Source organism: Bombina bombina, chromosome 2 (genome assembly GCF_027579735.1).
Source record: "Bombina bombina isolate aBomBom1 chromosome 2, aBomBom1.pri, whole genome shotgun sequence".
NCBI lineage: Eukaryota > Metazoa > Chordata > Amphibia > Anura > Bombinatoridae > Bombina > Bombina bombina.
This window is the reverse complement of record NC_069500.1, coordinates 397,672,115-397,692,177: the sequence shown is the minus strand read 5'-3', so window position 1 is coordinate 397,692,177 and position 20,063 is coordinate 397,672,115. Positions and strand designations below refer to the sequence as shown.

At 36.8% G+C, this 20,063-nt stretch overlaps 1 protein-coding gene across 1 annotated transcript in view; it reads right to left on the bottom strand.

Annotated features, from left to right (window-relative positions):
- The window catches only part of MMP17 (matrix metallopeptidase 17), a 334,644-nt gene that overhangs the window by 46,609 nt on the left and 267,972 nt on the right, over positions 1-20,063 (bottom strand). Inside the window, exons 7-8 of the mRNA XM_053701866.1 lie at positions 16,861-16,943; positions 7,172-7,324 (exon numbers count right to left, since the gene is read on the bottom strand). Of these exons, the coding sequence (XP_053557841.1) occupies positions 7,172-7,324; positions 16,861-16,943 (236 nt within the window). The remainder of the gene's footprint in view (positions 1-7,171; positions 7,325-16,860; positions 16,944-20,063) is intronic.

The window sequence follows — 20,063 nt, the reverse complement described above, 5'->3', positions numbered from 1 at the left end:
GTGGTTACTATTGAATTTGGTGATAAATCTTAAATTGTTAGATTTGGGCTGTGTATTTGTGGATTTATTAACACTATTGCCATTAATATTCATAATGCCTTCATTTTTCTTTTTAAAAAATTCCTCTCTATCTTTAATCCTAGCTTTTCTATAACCTTCTTCAATTAGGACTCTTGGGTATCCCTTTTCTAGAAATCTTGATCTTAGAGTCTCTGCCTGATCATCATAACTATTTAAAGTAGTACAATTTCTGCGTATCCTGGAAAACTGGTTATACGGTATATTTTTAACCCAGGCTTTGTAATGATTGCTTTTATAGTTTAAATAGCTATTTGTATCAACTGATTTGAAATATGTTTTAGTGGTTACTCGTCCATTTGCATCCCAGCTCAATATTAGATCCAGAAATTCTATGGAGTTCTTATTAATATTTGATGTTAATTTAAGGCCCATATTGTTGTTGTTTAAAGATATGATGAATTCCTTTGCGGAGTCTTCAGTGCCATCCCATATCAGTAATAGGTCATCAATGAAACGGCCATAGTACACCAGGCCAGCCCCCAAAGGAGACTTATATATATAATTCTCCTCAAATATCCCCATAAAAAGATTCGCAAAACTGGGGGCAAACCTGGTGCCCATGGCCGTTCCCTTGATTTGTAAAAAAAACCTTTCCTGGTACACAAAATAATTGTGTTTTAACACAAAAGATATGGCTTCTAGTAAAAACTGTCTTTGTTTGGACGGTAGATATTGATCTCTTTCTAAAAACTTATCTATTGCTTCTAAGCCTAGATTGTGACAGATATTTGAATATAAAGAGGATACATCACATGTACACCAGATGAGATCTCGCCCTGCTTTTTCAATTTTGGAGATCTTCGATATAAGGTCTGGAGTATCTTTGTTTCAGGTGCATGGGTAACCTTCTCTGATTCGACTGAAAAGGATTTTGTTGTTTGTGCATCTGAAAAACCTGAGTATTTCCAGGTTCAAAAAAATCTTCCCTATTGTCTAATCTATGATTATATGTATGATGAGATCTATTCTGTGATCTATTCGGCAAAGAATAAAGATATAGTCATCAGGCAGGCGGACAAGGGGGGAGGGGTGGTTCTGCAAGATATGTCAGATTATATTGCAGAAGCCGATAAAATTCTGTTAGATCCTTGTTATTATAGGGAATTGAGTTTTAATCCCACATTAACATATTTGGCTAAACTCACCAAACTAATAGATAAAGGCTTTTCAGAAGGGATTCTAAATAAAAAAGAGAGAGATTATTTGATACCCATGTCACCCAATTTGGCTTATTATTACCATCTTCCGAAAATACACAAAGACCCAAAGTGTCCACCAGGGAGACCTATTATTTCTGGTATCGGAAATCTTACTTGCAATTTATCCGAGTATGTAGACACCTATCTGAAAAAAACGGTTATGGGTCTAGAATCTTATATCAAAGATACTCCAGACCTTATATCGAAGATCTCCAAAATTGAAAAAGCAGGGCGAGATCTCATCTGGTGTACATGTGATGTATCCTCTTTATATTCAAATATCTGTCACAATCTAGGCTTAGAAGCAATAGATAAGTTTTTAGAAAGAGATCAATATCTACCGTCCAAACAAAGACAGTTTTTACTAGAAGCCATATCTTTTGTGTTAAAACACAATTATTTTGTGTACCAGGAAAGGTTTTTTTTTACAAATCAAGGGAACGGCCATGGGCACCAGGTTTGCCCCCAGTTTTGCGAATCTTTTTATGGGGATATTTGAGGAGAATTATATATATAAGTCTCCTTTGGGGGCTGGCCTGGTGTACTATGGCCGTTTCATTGATGACCTATTACTGATATGGGATGGCACTGAAGACTCTGCAAAGGAATTCATCATATCTTTAAACAACAACAATATGGGCCTTAAATTAACATCAAATATTAATAAGAACTCCATAGAATTTCTGGATCTAATATTGAGCTGGGATGCAAATGGACGAGTAACCACTAAAACATATTTCAAATCAGTTGATACAAATAGCTATGTAAACTATAAAAGCAATCATTACAAAGCCTGGGTTAAAAATATACCGTATAACCAGTTTTCCAGGATACGCAGAAATTGTACTACTTTAAATAGTTATGATGATCAGGCAGAGACTCTAAGATCAAGATTTCTAGAAAAGGGATACCCAAGAGTCCTAATTGAAGAAGGTTATAGAAAAGCTAGGATTAAAGATAGAGAGGAATTTTTTAAAAAGAAAAATGAAGGCATTATGAATATTAATGGCAATAGTGTTAATAAATCCACAAATACACAGCCCAAATCTAACAATTTAAGATTTATCACCAAATTCAATAGTAACCACCATAAAATTAAACACATTTTGTGTAAACATTGGTATATTTTAAGAAATGACTGCATTCTCAAAAACATTTTAGAAGAGTTCCCTATCTGCACTTTTAAGAGAGCTCCTACATTAAAAAATAAATTAGCACCGAGCAAGGTGGTAATGAAGAAATATATTAAAGGGAGCAACACAAGAACCACCACAAATAGTTGGCCAATGGGCAAAAGGGGTTTTTACAGATGTAATCGACCGAACTGTGGTCTTTGCAAATATACTTCAGGTAATAGGATCAAATTTCAATCTGCTTCCACAAAGGAAGAATTTGAAATAAATTCTAGATTCACTTGTGATTCAAGTTATGTGGTATATCTCCTTGAATGTCAATGTGGAATTCAGTACATTGGTAGGTCCTCAAGACCCCTAAAAAAGAGATGGGGGGAACATAATAGAAATATAAAGAATGGGGTGGCCAACCATAGTGTTCCAAGACACAGTAAAAACTGTCATGACGGACAAACTGAACTTTTTAATATTTTTCCATTAGAACAGATTGCTCCCAAATGGGGTAGGAATAGGTTAACCCATCTAAGACAGAGAGAGACATTTTGGATTTGGAAGCTTAAGACTCTCCAACCCCATGGCTTAAACGAAAATATAGACATGGCCGCTTTTAATTAAGATATAAGACCTATATATGAATAGTTGCAATATTTGTCAATGATAGCAACAGTTATGTTATAATTTATTCGATATATATCATTTGATTTATGTTTATACTTTAGATTAATATATATTTTATGTTATATTATTAACTTTTATTATTAGTCTAGTATATGGTTATCTGTCCGATCACAACGGTTTTAAAATCAGATAATACATATAGATGTTTAGACATGAGTGATAACATTTGCTTTTTGAGTATGTTTTTATATTAATTTTTATATTTTTTTACTATATGTAAATGCATGATCAACTAACTCTAGTGAATTGGTGCCAAAAATAGATAATACTATAAATACTAGGGAGACAGTACCACTTGGCAATATAATATTTTCGATCTGTTTAACTGTCAGTTTAAAACTGTCATGTGTGCCGATTATAAACATCACATATACGATGGTGGGCACGTCATTGGCCAAGCCCCTTGGTGGGATCCAATTACATCAGAGACAAATCGAACTTAGGCAGTTTAAAATTGTCATGTGTGCCGATGATAAACATCACACATACGATAGCGGGCACGTCATTAACCAAGCCCCTTAGGGAGAACCAATTACATCAGAGATAAATCGAACTTAGGCACTGATTGGCTAAGGTTTTTTTAGTTGCTCACGCATGCGCCCTGGGTCGGGATAGACGCCGATATGGGGCTATAAAATTTTGCTATTTTGTATCTGAAATTACACCTGAGGAAGCCGTCTAAGTAACCGAGAAACGCGTAGTGTAACATTGTTTTCAATAAATATATATTTTTAAACTAATCAGTACAAGTAGCACGGCTATTTTTAGCAACTTTGCACACCCAATATTGGTAGCCAGACTTGCACTCATCTGAACACTGAGCTGCAGGGAGATCTAAGTGTGCTGTATGGGAGCCCATGTGTAAGCCGAACAAGTGAACCTGGGATCGATGCTATCAGTAAGCTGGACAGCTGACAAGTGTCCAGGAGGCTCTTGTGGCACTTCTCAAGTGCCTTACATCTTGTGAGTACATTACATTTGTTGCGCTATATCAAATGATCACACTGATACACACTATTGTGGCACTTTTGTGTTTTTTGTCTTAAACAGCACGGTATAGACGCAGTTCTGATACATTTCAGCTAGCTGGACGGCTGCTAACAGTTCAGAAGGCATTTGTGGCACTTCTCAAGTGCTGGAAATTTTGTAAGTAGTTTTTATTTGGGGGCAAGGCCTACTGAATTCAAAACGATACACACCATTTGGCGCCTCTTCTCTCTTTTTTCTCTTTTGAACAGAACCTGTGATTGCCAACACCTTTCTGGAATGAGATTGCGGCCTGGAGATTATAAACACCTCTGAGAGTGTGGACTATCATATTACACATTGTTAAAGAGATAGTTTATTTATTATAGATAACTATATCATATTAAGATACTCTTAACCTACCAAGTTTTAAATTTATTTGTAGGTTGTTTTTATTATTATTGTTCTTGTTGTATTATTGACAATATTTACAACTTTTTCTATGACAGTTTTGCAGCACTATTGCACATTAGTACTGGCGGAACATTGCTAGTAATTAAGGGCGCCTCTAATTTTATTTCTAATAACATACCATGTGACAGTCATCAGCCAATCACAAATGCATACACACTTATTCTGTGTATTCTTGCACATGCTCAGTCGGAGCTGGTGATTTAAAAAAGTTTAAATATAAAAAGACTGTGCACATTTTGTTAATGGAAGTAAATTGGAAAGTTGTTTAAAATTGCTGCTCTATATGAATAATGAAAGTTTAATTTTGACTTGAGTGTCCCTTTAAGAGAGTGACTTTGGGAGATATAGGGCAGGGTTTGAAGCTCAAAGCTGGTTCATGAGAAAGAGTGATACAAAAGGTGTCAATCACACAGGAAATCTATCTTCAGAAAGAAAAAGAAAAGTTATAAAACATGAAAATGCTGTTAAAAATGTACTTGCATGATTCATATTTTTTATGATATAAGAACACTTGTGCATTTATGTGTAAGTTTGCATTAGTGGTGTGCATTATAAGGGGCTTATAGCTACAATTTAATGTCTCATAAAAGGGACACTGAACCCAAATTTTTTCTTTCATAATTCAGAACATGCAATTTCAAGCAACTTTCTTATTTACTCCTATTATCCATTTATCTTCATTCTCTTGCTATCTTTATTTGAAAAGCAAGAATGTAAGCTTAAGAGCCAGCCCATTTTTGTTTCAGCACCTGCGTTGCGCTTGCTGATTGGTGGCTAAATGTAACCACCAATCAGCAAGCGCTATCCAGGGTCCTGAACCAAAAATGGGCCGGATCGTAAGCTTACATTCTTACTTTTTCAAATAAAGATACCAAGAGAATTAAGAAAATTTCAGCAAATTAGAAGGTTGCTTAAAATTGCATGTTCTATATGAATCATGAAAGAAAAAAATTGAGTTCAGTATCCCTTTAAAGGGACAGTAAACACCAGAATTTTTGTTATTTAAAAAGGTAGATAATCCCTCTATTACCCATTCCCCAATTTTGCATAACCAATAATAATATACTTTTTACCTCTGTGATTACCTTGTATCTATGCCTCTGCAAACTGCCCCCTTATTTCAGTTCTTTTGACAGACTTGCATTTTTAGCCAATCAGTGCTTGCTCTTAGGAGCTTCACGTACCGGAGCTCAATGTTATCTATATGAAACACATGAACTAACACCCTCTAGTGGTGAAAAACTGTCAAAATGCTTTCTGATTAGAGGCAGTCTTCAAGGTCTAAGAAATTAGAACATGAACCTCCTAGATTTAGCTTTCAACTAAGAATACCAAGAGAGCAAAGCAAAATTGGTAATAAAAGTAAATTGGAAAGTTGTTTAAAATTAAATGCCCTATTTAAAACATGAAAGATTTTTTTTTTACTTTACTGTCCCTTTAAGTATATGAATAACACTTTGACATGATATCAATACTTGCTCTGCCTAATAGGACCTTTACAATGTAAATACAATTAATGCCCTTGTATACCCACATCAAGCTAATAACAAACTGAACTAATGGAGTAATGATTCATATGCTTGACTCACTAAGTCAATGTTAGGACTTTGGAAGGGCACTGAATGGACCTGGGATGATTCACTTGTACCATTTTTAGTTGTGCCCAAGGGGCATTCTAATGCAATAATACGAATAATAATAATAAATATGTTGTTATTTTTAATTCTAAATATAAAACACTTGATCATTACAGCAATGTCCTGTACATGATGCAGCTAATGAGCCAATCAGGAGTGACAGATGCCTGATGGGGGAAATGAACTGTGTTTAACCCCATTCGTAAGGTTATACACTTGGTTACCAAGGACCATTTGTGTAACAAAAGCATTTGATCCTTGCCTTAGAGTGTACAAGAGAAAGACTGGAAAAAATCAATGATAATCTGTCAAGACAGAGCAATTTTAGATATTATTCAACTCATGTTAGAACTTATTTAACACTGCAACTAATAAATATATTTTGCAATTATATTACATAGTATTTTCTATATTAAAGAAAGATGTACAAAACCTTTAATGAGGGGTGCATATATTATATGCATAGCACCTTCATGCATTAATAAAGGTTTTAATTAGTGACGCTCATTTGTTTTCAGTTTCTGTCTCTGAAGTTAGGAAGCCTCTGTTCATGACTGAATAAAACCAGGTGATGTTTCTGATTTCGTGGTTTGAAATGTGACATATTATCATGGAGTCATAATCATGGTAGAACATGCAGATTTAAAATAAGTATGTTCAATGTTTTTTTATTTACTACAGAAATAAGTGTTGTTTTTAAACTTGCTTAGTTCGGCATTCCAAGTCACTGAACAGTATTTGCTGAATTTGGCTTAGAGGTAGATATTCAGGCTTTTCACAGTGTTACAAAAAAAGGACTCTAAAATGAAAACAAACTGACTTTTTTTATTCTGCACATGTGCACACGTTTTTGTTGCACACACGCAGTTATGCTCCTTAAAAAAGTATCAAATGTTTGGTGTGGGCCACAAGCAGTACAGAAATCCACGGCATCACCTTTAACTTAGTTATGCAGAGCACTTTCATGCAAAATAAAGGTATGTATGCTTACTTGGTTACCTACCTTTGAAGAAGACTATTTTGTGGTCAGTTGCTCTTTCATAGACTGCATCTACACTGTCCATATTCAAAGGGAGGCCCCTCCAGAATCGGTGTATCTGAGCCGGCTGCAGTGAGACTAAATGCTTATTGCGAGTCAGTCTCCAGAAGTACTTGCCTAGAAAAATGCACAGGTTACTAAATCAAGAAGTTACAAGCTTCCTTTAAGCAGACAGATGCTTACTTTATTCAAGATCAAAAATGTTGGAGCTCCTATAAATAAGAAGCAGATGGTTTCATAATGACTCTATCCTTATGGGGATTTGGGAAGATTAAAACATCTTATCTCTAATTTAATGGTTCTTCTAGAGGTACTTGGATGTTTATACTGCAATTAATTTCCATTTGTATCATGAATTAGATTCTGGCTAGAATTTTACTTTAGTTGGATTGTGTTAAAAGAGATTCTTGAGTCATACTTTGGTAATGACATCTATATTTTGTAGATGCTAACCTTGTATTTAATATATTTTGGGCCAGATTAAGAGTGGTGTTCACAGTTACATGCTAGCGATAAGGGGTTTATCGCGGCTGTTTGCGTTCGTCGGATGTAGTGCTCGTATTACAAGTTGAAAGTAAACGCGATCGCTTGATCGCAATTGAACTTAATGCGCATCAGGATAGCGTGACTTCAGAGCTCTGGTTAATGGTTTTGCAAAACAAAAAAGTGTCACAAAACAGATCAAAATTACATATAAAAGTACATTTACATTCATAATAGCAATGTCTAATAAAAAGTATTAAAATATAACGTTGCACAAAAAAGTTATAAGGGCTCAAAGATATGAGGTCTCAGGTGTTAGAAAAAGAAAGGCAGGCAAAGGGCTTTTACATAGAAATACACACATATACACGGCTATATATATATATATATATATATATATATATATATATATATATATATACAGTATATACACACACATATTAAGTAAATACAACTTAAGATGAACAACAACACAACATTTTTCACCATGTCAAGATTTATTTAACAAAAATAAAGAAAAAATGCAGAAGCCATGTGTGAAAAACTAAGTACACCCTTACAGCTTCCATAGGAATTAAGAGGCTAAGTAGCAGCCAGGTGCTGCTAATCAAATTCCCTTCATTAAAAAGGTCATCTTTCCTGAGAATTTTAGCATGGGCTATTACCAATTGTTAATTAATATTGTTATTCAATGCTACTGTTTTAAAAGTATATATATACTATATATATATATATATATATATATATATATATATATATATATATATATAGTAGAGAAGAACTGGATCCAACGGACGGCCTCCGTTGTTAGATGTGATCCAAGAACAGCCGGCACACAGGAAAATTTTTCAAACTCCGATTTATTCACAAAAAAGAGAAACCAAACGTTTCGGCTCTATCGTGAGCCTTTTTCAATGGTATACAGACCGGATAGTGTGAACCTACATCCTCCACCCCTAAATACCAACCCAACACATAGTGATAGCCAATCAGCTTGCAAAGTGGAGCCGCTCCCTCCCGCGTACCTCAAACACACCTGGACATCCAAAACCAGCTGATTCCCAACACGCGCGTCACAACGTCATCACGGCATAGCGCGCTGTGTGGGAATGTCTGTGTCACAGGTATCCATGGCAAGCACCGGGTAAACACATACCTCCGGTTGTCATGGTGATGCGTACGAGACGTCGCAGCAGCAGCAAAACATCTGATGGGCGTAAATGTACAGTGACATAGTGGTAAACAAAAACAAAAGCCCAAGATAAGAGCCCCATACAAACATTAGTGCAGCAACTTATGACATAAAAACAGGTATCTATAATACTGGTAATTAGCCACAATTTGTAGACAATAACTAATCAAGCTACAAAAACCAATGATTCAACATATATCACAGCCCTCTATACCCAATCTGGTATCAGGGCTTGTGGGCTGTAGCTGAAAACTCGAAGCTAAAAGCTAGGGCTGCAACTATTATTATTTTCATAATCGATTAATCGGCCGATTATTTTTTCGATTAATCGACTAATCGGATAAAAAGAGAATCAATAATAGTTTTCTACGTTTTAAATAAAATCCACATAATGAGTGTTAAAAATATAAACTTCAGACTAAAACTTTACATTAACACAACCGTTTCTTCAATTTTTAAGCAGCAGAGCACAGTTTTATAATTAAACAAAACAAAACCACAAACTGTTTCAAAAGAGGTAGAACTAGAAAGACTTAGACTATCACTGTTAATAACATTCTGTTATTCACTCTTTCAGAAACTTTGCATTGAAATGCAAAAATCTCAACATGCTTCTGGCTAAGGCTGGTTCTCTGTTTGCAGCTATATTTCCTGCAGCAGAGAAAAGGCTGTTGAGGTGTATAATTAGGGTTTTGGCCAATTTCACCAAAGTGGGATATTTATCTTTGTTAGCTCTTCACCAATGCTAAGTGTTTTCTACCTTGGCAAGGGGCCTCTCAATAAAGTAACCCTTGACTTCATTCTAACATAAAAATATCTTGAATATCTATATGCAATGGTAAATAACCAGCTATAAGGTTAGGGGAAATATCTAGTCCGCTCTAAAAATAACGAATATATACTTTTAAAGGTTGAATCTGGTACATATTATCACAATTTATAAAAAAAAAAAAAAAAAAAAAAAAAAAGCGCTAAGGACTGTATATCAATAACAGGACAAAGCCTTACACATTTATTTATACAGTACATATAATCAGCAATAGCAAGCAATACGCTAATAATTGTGCAAACAGATAATAGTGCACATCAATTTAAATAACTCCCATCAATCTAGGGGCTAGGTGTAAATAACAAGCTCAGCACTATATCATGCAAAGCATAGTTCCAAATCACCAGATTTAATATAAACAATCCAAATGATGACTATTATATCTGGGTTGCACATAAGCCAGGGGTAGTTGTAAACGTATACTGTCCTGAAAAAGTGAAAAGTATACGTCTGTAGACATCCTTTAGGCTAAGGACATAACCATAAAACACAATACCATATGCAGGAGTTCATTGGAGTGAAGCAGCTGGTGTTGTGCACAGACCAACTAATTGCAAACCAACTAATCGATTATGAGATTCGTTGACAACTATTTTCATAATCGATTATTATCGATTATGACGATTAGTTGTTGCAGCTCTACTAAAAACGCTAAGGAGATTCATTAACATAGTATTGGCATCGTACTCCAAAGGCGTAGGTAGAAACATATTGTAACCGGATGACTCCCCTAATGTCCATGGTTATTTGTAACAGCAGCCAAAGTCTATATTGGCATTCAATCCTCGGGGTGTTACTGTGTCCAAGGTGAAAATCCACCGGGCCTCCAGTTTCAGCAGTGCTCGTCCTCTGTCCCCCCCTCGCCTATGACGAGGGACATGATCAATAAGAATTACTCGTAGTGAAGCAACACTGTGGCCAGCTTCCAAAAAGTGGCGTGCCACCGGCTGTTCTGACCGTCCCTTATCGATGGCCTGACGGATCGCCGTCTTGTGGTTGGCCAGACGTTCCTTGAATGGTGTCACGGTTTTTCCAATGTAATATTTGGAACATGGGCAAATGATAGCGTAAATCACAAAATCCGTGAAGCAGGTGAGTCTATATTTAATTTTATACCTCTTGTTGTTGTGAGGATGTTGGAAGGTGGTCCCTGCTAGGAGATTATTGCATGTGACACAACTGCCACATTTGTAGCAACCCGGTTTTCCTCTATTCAGCCACATCTGTTTTTCATAGCAGTGTGTAGGGTCGCTTAGCACCAGCAGGTCCCTCAGATTACTTGCTCGTTTGTACACCACCCTTGGTTCCGGCATATCCTTGAAGGGAAGGCTTGTGTCCTTGGACAACATAAGCCAATTCTTATTAATCACCTCCTGCGTAAGCCTCGATCCTGGGGTGTAGGTAGTTATAAAATTCAGTCGTTTAGGTTGTTCACGCCTAACTCTTTTGGTGGTGGCCAAGTCCTGAGTTAAATCCAGTGCCTTACAGCATTGTTGTTCTATCAGCGTTGGTGGGTAGCCCCTCTCCAAGAATTTTTCAGACATTTCAATCAACTGTTTTTCCTTACGGGAGTCATCCGTGTTGTTACGGACCACCCGCAGGAGTTGAGAGGAACTGACACCTTCTTTTTGAAATTTGGGGTGAAAGCTATGGTAGTGGAGAATGGAATTTTTGTCGGTCGGTTTCTTAAACAAAGTGGTTTCTAATCTGTAACCCCTCATGGTTCTGACCTTGGAAATTTCCAAATCCAAAAAATGGATGGCTGTGTTCCATCTTGAATCTGATGGTTGAGTCAAGGGAATTCAAGCCACTAACCCATTCAACAAGACTCTCTGATGTGCCATTCCACACCAGAAAGACATCATCTATGTACCGTCTGTACATTCTGATGGGGTTCTGTCTGGAGAACACATGATCATCCTCATACATCGCCATGTAAATGTTGGCATAGGATGGGGCCATATTCGACCCCATCGCTGTGCCCATGGTCTGTAAGAAATATTTGTCCTCAAAGCGAAAGTAGTTTTTCTCCAGACAGAACTCCAGCAGATGTAGAATAAATTCAATAGGAGGGCCCGTGTACATGTGGTTGTCTATTAGAATACGTTTTACCATGTCAATGCCATGAGCATGGGGGATCACGGTATATAAACTTACCACGTCCATAGTGACTAAAATGTCAGTTGTGGTCAAGTCATCCATATTTTTCAGCAATTTGATCAATTCTGAAGAATCTTTCAAGTGTGCTGACGTATTCTGTACTACCGGTTGGAGATATGAGTCAATAAACTCTGCCAGCGGTTGCATGAGCGATCCCCTGGCAGAAACAATCAGTCTGCCAGGAGGATCCTCAAGCGATTTATGAATCTTCGGTAGTAGGTAAAGGATAGGACAAATCGGATGTTCTACCGTAAGGAATCCCAGTGCATCATCATTGATGACGCCTGCCTGGTGGGCCAGTCCTAAGAATGAGTCAATTTGTTTTTTAAACAGTAGTGTGGGGTTGGATTGAAGCGGACGATATGTATCGGTGTCTTGTAGTTGTTTATACGCCTCCCCTCTATATTGTGAGTAGTCAAGTATCACGGTGGCACCACCCTTGTCCGCCGGCCTAATAACTATATCCCTGTCAGTAGACAAGGATTTTATGGCCCGTCTCTCTCCACTTGTGAGGTTATCCCTAGCCATGGGTAGATTTTTATGTGATTCTATGAGTGAAGTGGTACAGATGTGGTGAAATGTTTTGATTGATGAATGGGTGTTACTGGGTTCAAAAGTGCTTTTTGTCTTGAAAGGTTTTGGGGTATATTCCTCAGAATCCTTAAAGAAATCCTTAAGTTTTAATTGTCTTTGGAATCTCCCCATATCAACCAACAGGTCAAATAAATCACAGCGTGGGGTAGGTATAAAGGAAAGTCCTTTATTCAATACTTTTAATTCGTCAGAGGTAAGTGGGCGTTTGCTTAAATGATAAACTATTGTGTTTTTTTCTTCTGGCGTTGTTGGTTTTTTCGTCTTGCCCCTCCCCCTCCTGAGGCGTCTGCCTCTGGGCCAGTGGCTAAAGGGGGCTTCTGGGCAGAACGTGTGGTTACTCCACTTTGTGAGCTGGCACTAGGGGTCTGATTTTCGCCCTCTGATGAGTCTCCCCCACTACTATCCACTGTGGTGAGGTTAATACGTCTGTTTTTATTAAAGGGTTGTCTCCTACGTCCAGTCCACAAATTGTCCCTGCCAAACAACCAACTGTATACTTTTTTCTCTCTGTAGTCGTTTTCAACTGTCACAAATTTTTTATTTTTAAAGGTCAAGAGATCTTGTTTATACTTGTCTATTTGAGTCTTTAATTTAGTGATCCAGTCAGTAGTGGTGTCAGAAGTAAGGATGGTCAGCAGAGAGTCTTTTACAGTGTCAATTTCTTTTCTAATGTTTGATTTAAGTTTAGAAACCTCTTCTATCACAAGCAGCATCAGATCATGACAATATGTTTCTACCTACGCCTTTGGAGTACGATGCCAATACTATGTTAATGAATCTCCTTAGCGTTTTTAGCTTCGAGTTTTCAGCTACAGCCCACAAGCCCTGATACCAGATTGGGTATAGAGGGCTGTGATATATGTTGAATCATTGGTTTTTGTAGCTTGATTAGTTATTGTCTACAAATTGTGGCTAATTACCAGTATTATAGATACCTGTTTTTATGTCATAAGTTGCTGTACTAATGTTTGTATGGGGCTCTTATCTTGGGCTTTTGTTTACCACTATGTCACTGTACATTTACGCCCATCAGATGTTTTGCTGCTGCTGCGACGTCTCGTACGCATCACCATGACAACCGGAGGTATGTGTTTACCCGGTGCTTGCCATGGATACCTGTGACACAGACATTCCCACACAGCGCGCTATGCCGTGATGACGTTGTGACGCGCGTGTTGGGAATCAGCTGGTTTTGGATGTCCAGGTGTGTTTGAGGTACGCGGGAGGGAGCGGCTCCACTTTGCAAGCTGATTGGCTATCACTATGTGTTGGGTTGGTATTTAGGGGTGGAGGATGTAGGTTCACACTATCCGGTCTGTATACCATTGAAAAAGGCTCACGATAGAGCCGAAACGTTTGGTTTCTCTTTTTTGTGAATAAATCGGAGTTTGAAAAATTTTCCTGTGTGCCGGCTGTTCTTGGATCACATCTAACAACGGAGGCCGTCCGTTGGATCCAGTTCTTCTCTACTATATGTATTTACTTTGCCGAGCACCTGGTGGATGATTAGCTGGCGAGTGCCGTTTCCCACGAACGATTTATATATATATATATATATATATATATATATATATATATATATATATATATATGGGTTGAAAAACCCAGTTGTCCCGGACGACTTTGATGTTTCTAGGGATGAATTTCCCTGCCATTTTCTATATAGAAGTTAGCAATATAACTTTAGTTTTCATAAGTCAATTGTGTTCCTGATTTTCCCGTGCGCAGGCTGTAGCTATTGCGGACAGGTTTTTATTGAGACAGGAAAAGCAGGGGGTGTGGGGAGTATAGGCTTCCGTTAGCACGTAGCAGCTGCTTTGCTTTGTAGCCTGGTTGTACCGAAGCAGGAAGAGAGCTTGCCTTTAAAACAAAGTTCCGATGCGGATCAGAGGTATGTAAATTATGTGAATGCCCAATTGACTACCCTCAGCAACCTTTGAAACAAGTTCTTATCTCTGGTCAGAACATCAGCAAGTCGATGTGCATTATAGAATGACAGCTCTTGGAACAATAATCCATTTGAGTTGCGATATAAGACTTCAGACAGCAATAAATAAAAAACACAATGTGCAACTCCGTTGTCTTGGGATGAGGTGCTTATCAACCGCAAACAGTTCCAGCACAGCTGCCATCCAGTTCCTTAGTCATAGTGTGGAGTGTAGACCTTGCAAAGCAGCAGTGAGTCCCTCCCTCTCCCTCCCTCTCTCTCTCTCTATCTATCTCTATCTCTCTCTCCCTTTCTCTCCCTCCCTCTTCCTCCCTTTTTCTCCCTCCCTTTATCTCCTTCCCTCCCTCTCTCTCTATCCCTCCCTTTCTCTCCCTCCCTCCCTCCCTCCCTCAATCTCCCTCTTTCCCTCCCTCCCTCTCTCCTTCCCTCTCTCTCTCCTTCCCTCTATCTCTCTCCCTCTCTCTAACAAACATTTAGGGCAGATTAAAACTGGATCGCTATTTAACATTCAAACTTTAACTGCTCTAGAAGTAAGCTTTTTGCATGCGTCAGATAGCGCTCATATTATGACTTGAAAGTTAACTGATTTCGCTTGCAAGCTAACCCGACGTGCACAAAAAGTCGAACTTAGAAAATTGCATGTGCAATAATGTATTCCCTTATAGAAGTGAATGGAGCAAAACCGCCCGCAAAGCCGATCCCATATTCTCAAGTGGTCTAACCTGACATGAAAATATGTGTAAGGTCTAATGTGAATTAGACCTGGTATGTCTCTAAGGATCTCAACTGCAGAATTGTAAATAATTATAAGTATATGTATCACTTGGCACTAGATCAATATTTAACATAAGATCTGCTTATGCATAAAGTGAAGTTATTCAATTCTTTATAAAGTTCAACAACAATCAAATATACACTTGTTGTTGCAGGAATGAAGGTGAATGTAATTAAGTAACTCAAACGAATACTCAGTGAAGATGAGGACAGATGCTTAAAGACAGCTTGTTTCAAATGATATGTGGGCAGTAACAGAAGTTAACATTCACTTGCATATAAGACCAGAACACTGAAGCACCAATGAGAGGTTCAGATGTACTGACAGGCAAGATGTGGGTGTGTCTTAACTCCAGTCACGGATAACATAATCCCCAGTAAATGTGTAGCAAAGTAAGTATAACAAAGTCTGTTAACTTAGCTAAGAATGAACTTCTGAATAATTTGAGGAAAAACACTGCATCAAATAAGATGGCAATTTTTAGCAAGCAAGTATAGACAATATTGCGACAAGTTCGTAACTGCACAGAGAAGTTGGAAACAGCAGCTTAAGCAGAGGTAGTCTGTATTATATCCTTTGACAAAACCTTTGCAGCTAAAGTCAAAATACTTGCGATTAGTTGGTATCAAAATAGAGGAGTTGATAACAGCTTCTTAGCAGAGTAGGTGATTCAATAATCACAGGTTGCAGGAATCCGTGGAGGACAAAGTAAACAGAGTATTCTTTGGAGCTCAGTAGCTTGCTAGATACAAACAAATTAACTAAGCACCTGAGCTTGCCTGTGTGAGGATGTAGGTTGGGCTAACAGAGGCTGAGTTTGACAGGCAGGTAAGTGATCAGGTGTAACAACACAGGCAGCAGAGAGAGTCCTGACAATATGATTATTCACATTCCAATGTTCTTCACATAGAAAAATATGTTCTATTTATTCATAAATACATATTTATATACACATATATATATATATACATACACATATATGAGTATATATAAGTATAGATATATACAGATATATATAGAAATATCAATCTATAAATACATAGAACATATTCCCCTATATGCAGAACATTGGAATGTCAACTATTTACAGTAAATACATAGTTAAAACCTTTATTAAAAATGAATATTGCATAAATATGAGTTTTTATGTTGTTATCTACTTAACTGCAAAGGGCTTCAATGCACTTATATACGTCTACACATGTATACAAATGTATTTAAGCCCTCTGTCTTTTTTTTAACACCTGAGAACTCATATCTTTGAGCATTTATAACTTTTTTGTGAAATATTTTTTTAAATAATTTATATTAGATGGTGTTATTATGAGTGTAGCTGTACTTTGTAATGTATTTTGGAATTGTTTTGTGACACTTTTTTGTTTCTTGAAACAGGTAACCAGAGCTCTGACGTCACGCTAACCTGACAAGCCTTAACTTCAATTACACTCAAACGATTGCCTTTACTTTAAACTTGTAATACGGGGAGAAAACCTGACGTGCAAACAGCTGCGATAAACCCCTTACCGCTTGCGCGTAACTGTTAACGCACCACTCGTAATGTGGCCCTTAATTTGTTTAAGCACTTCTTTTTTTACTTATAGTAAAACAATTAATATATTTTGTAGAATATTGTTTGGAAGCTGCTACAGTGTAAGCGTTAGTTATATTTTACCTTTAAAGAAAAATGCTTCTCCTCGGATCTGAGCCACGGCATCAAAATGAGTATTGCATCTATCTGGCTCATCTTTCCTAGGTCTAAACACAGAGAATAACAAAATAATAAACCAATTAATTAAAAGGGAGGGTACCAGTTTACAATTTTCTTTTATCTACAGAATTATTTGCTTTCACAGAAGGTAATTGTTGTTTCGGTAATCTGAGAATATGTACACTTTGTTCTTGCTTCTCCATACAGTGTCTTCATCCCACACAAGGGTCTACTCATGATAGATCTAAGTTACTATAACCTAACCACTTATAACCTTTTATTTATGGGAGGATAAATTATGCAAGATACTTGCTAGTCATTTCAGGTGGATTTTATTAGTAGTAAAAAACTTCTCCACTTTAGTGACTAAAACACTGTCATTGTTTTGGCCAGAATCACTAAGGGGATAGGTTTATCTCCAGTATATAATCTTATGGCATTCTATGGATTGTTTTCACTAAAATCAGTCTCTTATGGTATTCTATGTATTGTTTTCACTAATAAAGAGACTACACCTGTCTGTTGCCTTCATGTTTGTAGTGTATATTGACAGAGATGGTTATGAGCAGTATGTTACTACAATTTTAGCATATCCAATAATACTAGATGCGCTGCAAGATTTAACATCACTGGTGAAATGTAATTAATCCCACACATTGGCCTAGGTTCATAGACCCTTTTGAGGTTGCTGGAGGACCTCGTTAAAAACGCGAGATCATACTCGAAATACATTTAGCAATTAGCATCTCTCTGTGAGGTTCCCAATACATGATACCTCACAAATCAAACAATAATTACAACTGCAAAACATAGGAAACTGATTGTTAAATAGTCACATGCACGTCTTGTTATTGTAAAGTAGTCTTGCTGGATAGATTGAAAGGTGTCTCCTGGGCTCTTTGGTGTTCAGGGTTGGTCTAGTGGAGTAGTTGGGACCTACACATCAGCCCGGAAAGCAGAAACCATAAGGACTCTATTGTCACTGTGAAATCTGATCTCGCTGTTGTGTCTCGCTATTTGAAAGTTGAACAGGTTTCCTTGTTTTTATTATTCTTTTATTTCTCTATAAAGTGATGGTAAACTTTCCACTTTTTATAATCAGATCCTGAATGTTAGCGATATTTTAGATGAACTTTAATTGATCACTTCAAATGAAGATGCGCTGTAACATACTTTTTACTCTAGCCGGGCCATTATAATACCCCAAGCTCCCTCAGCCCACTCAAAAGTAATATTTTTTTGTGAGCTAACGGTCTGAATTGTTCTCCAATCGGTGCTCTAGCTACAAAAAAGTGCCGTATAGATGCAGCGCTGATTGGAGAACAGTTCAAACCATTAGCTCACAGAGGGCGGCGGAAGCATGCAGTATTAGAATGGCACGGCTAGATTAGAAAGTTAAAGCGCATCTTCATTAGAAGTGATCAATTAAAGTCCATTTAAAATATCACTAACATTCAGGATCTGATTATAAATAGTGGAAAGTTTACCATAACTGTAACTATTTGTATATATAAAGTTGACTGTTTTACAATAGGATTTGTTGTTGTTGTTGTTGTTGTTTGTTTTAACTTGTTGAAGAGCATACCACGTCTTCTTCAGCATTCTATGGCAGAAGTGTTTGCAACAAGGTATAACATTGCTACTAACATTGTTGCAAACAATGCTGCCATATAATGATAAAACAGGTTACTTAGAAACAAATGGAACCGATTTTGAACAAATTTGTTAATAGAAGAAAATTGGAAACTTTTTTTTATTGCAGGCTCTTTCTAAATCACGAACATTAATTTTGAGTTTATTTTCCCTTTAAAGGGACACTAAACACAAATATTTTCTTTCATGATTCAGATAGAGCAGCAATTTTAAGCAACTTTCTAATTTACCCCTATTATAATTTTTTTTGTTCTCTTGCTATCTTTATTTGAAAAAGCAGGAATCTAAGTTAAGAAGCTGGCCCATTTTTGGTTCAGAACCTGGGTTCCGCTTGCTGATTGAGGGGTAAATGTACCCACCAATCAGCAAGCACTATCCAGGGTGCTGAACCAAAATGTCTCCTTAGCTTAGATTTCTGCTTTTTTAAATAAAGATAGCAAGAGAACAAAAAAAAATGATAATAGGAGTACGTTAGAAAGTTGCTTAAAATTGCATGCTCTATCTGAATCATGAAAGAGAAAATTTGGGTTTAGTGTCCCTTTAAGCTTTTTTTGACTAACTTGACAATAAGCCACTTCCTTTACCAATTTACTGATTAACCAGAAAAGCCTACATTACTCCTATATCAACAGTGCCTAAAATAATAGTGTCAGTTTACACTCCCATGCAACATAACCCAGGTTCTAGCGTTTTCATCACTGATCTCAAGCTTCCGTGAGAAGAGAGTTCCAAAGTAAAGGAATGTGATCTGTATTCTGTTTCATACTATGAATGGATCTGTACATTTTCTCAAAAACCGATGCAGCTTATTTTTGAAGATAAAATTGAGTAGTTGTAATCACAGCAAATTTATGAATTGGTATTGCAAGGCTAATTATATATAATTATGACAAATGCCTCCTGCTTAAATCTCCTGGATTATAAAATGAATGCATGATGGTTTCAAATGACTTAAATTGCATGCAGTGTCTAAATTTTGATAGTTTATGGAAGTCACAGAAAAAAAAAACACTCAAAAGAAAGCTCTTCAATATCACAAGCAGAGAATATGTTATGTTACCAGAGTGAATTAAAGTTATTTTAGGACACAGATTCAGAATTAGTTACTTTTGCTATGAAAAGTCTTATTCACATATGAATACATATATGTATTGTAATTATTTCTGAATTAAAGGGACATTAAACACTTTGAGATGGTAATATCAAATGACAAATCACATATATAAAAAGAAGTCTGCAATATACTTTAATTATTTATTTTGTCCCCTATTCCTGTAATTCCATTCTGAAATTGTGAGCTTTTTATTTCCTGTTAGAAATGGAAGTCAGAACACTGTTATATTCCACCCAGCAATTGGATGTACATTCTAGTGACCTATTTATGACTGTCCCTAATTGGCTACAGCAGAGAAGTTTTTTAGATGCTGCTCATATTTAAGACCTACTGTAGGTCATTTTTCAGTGAGAAACCCACACACATTATATATAGTTTTTCTTCAACAGATTCACACTTT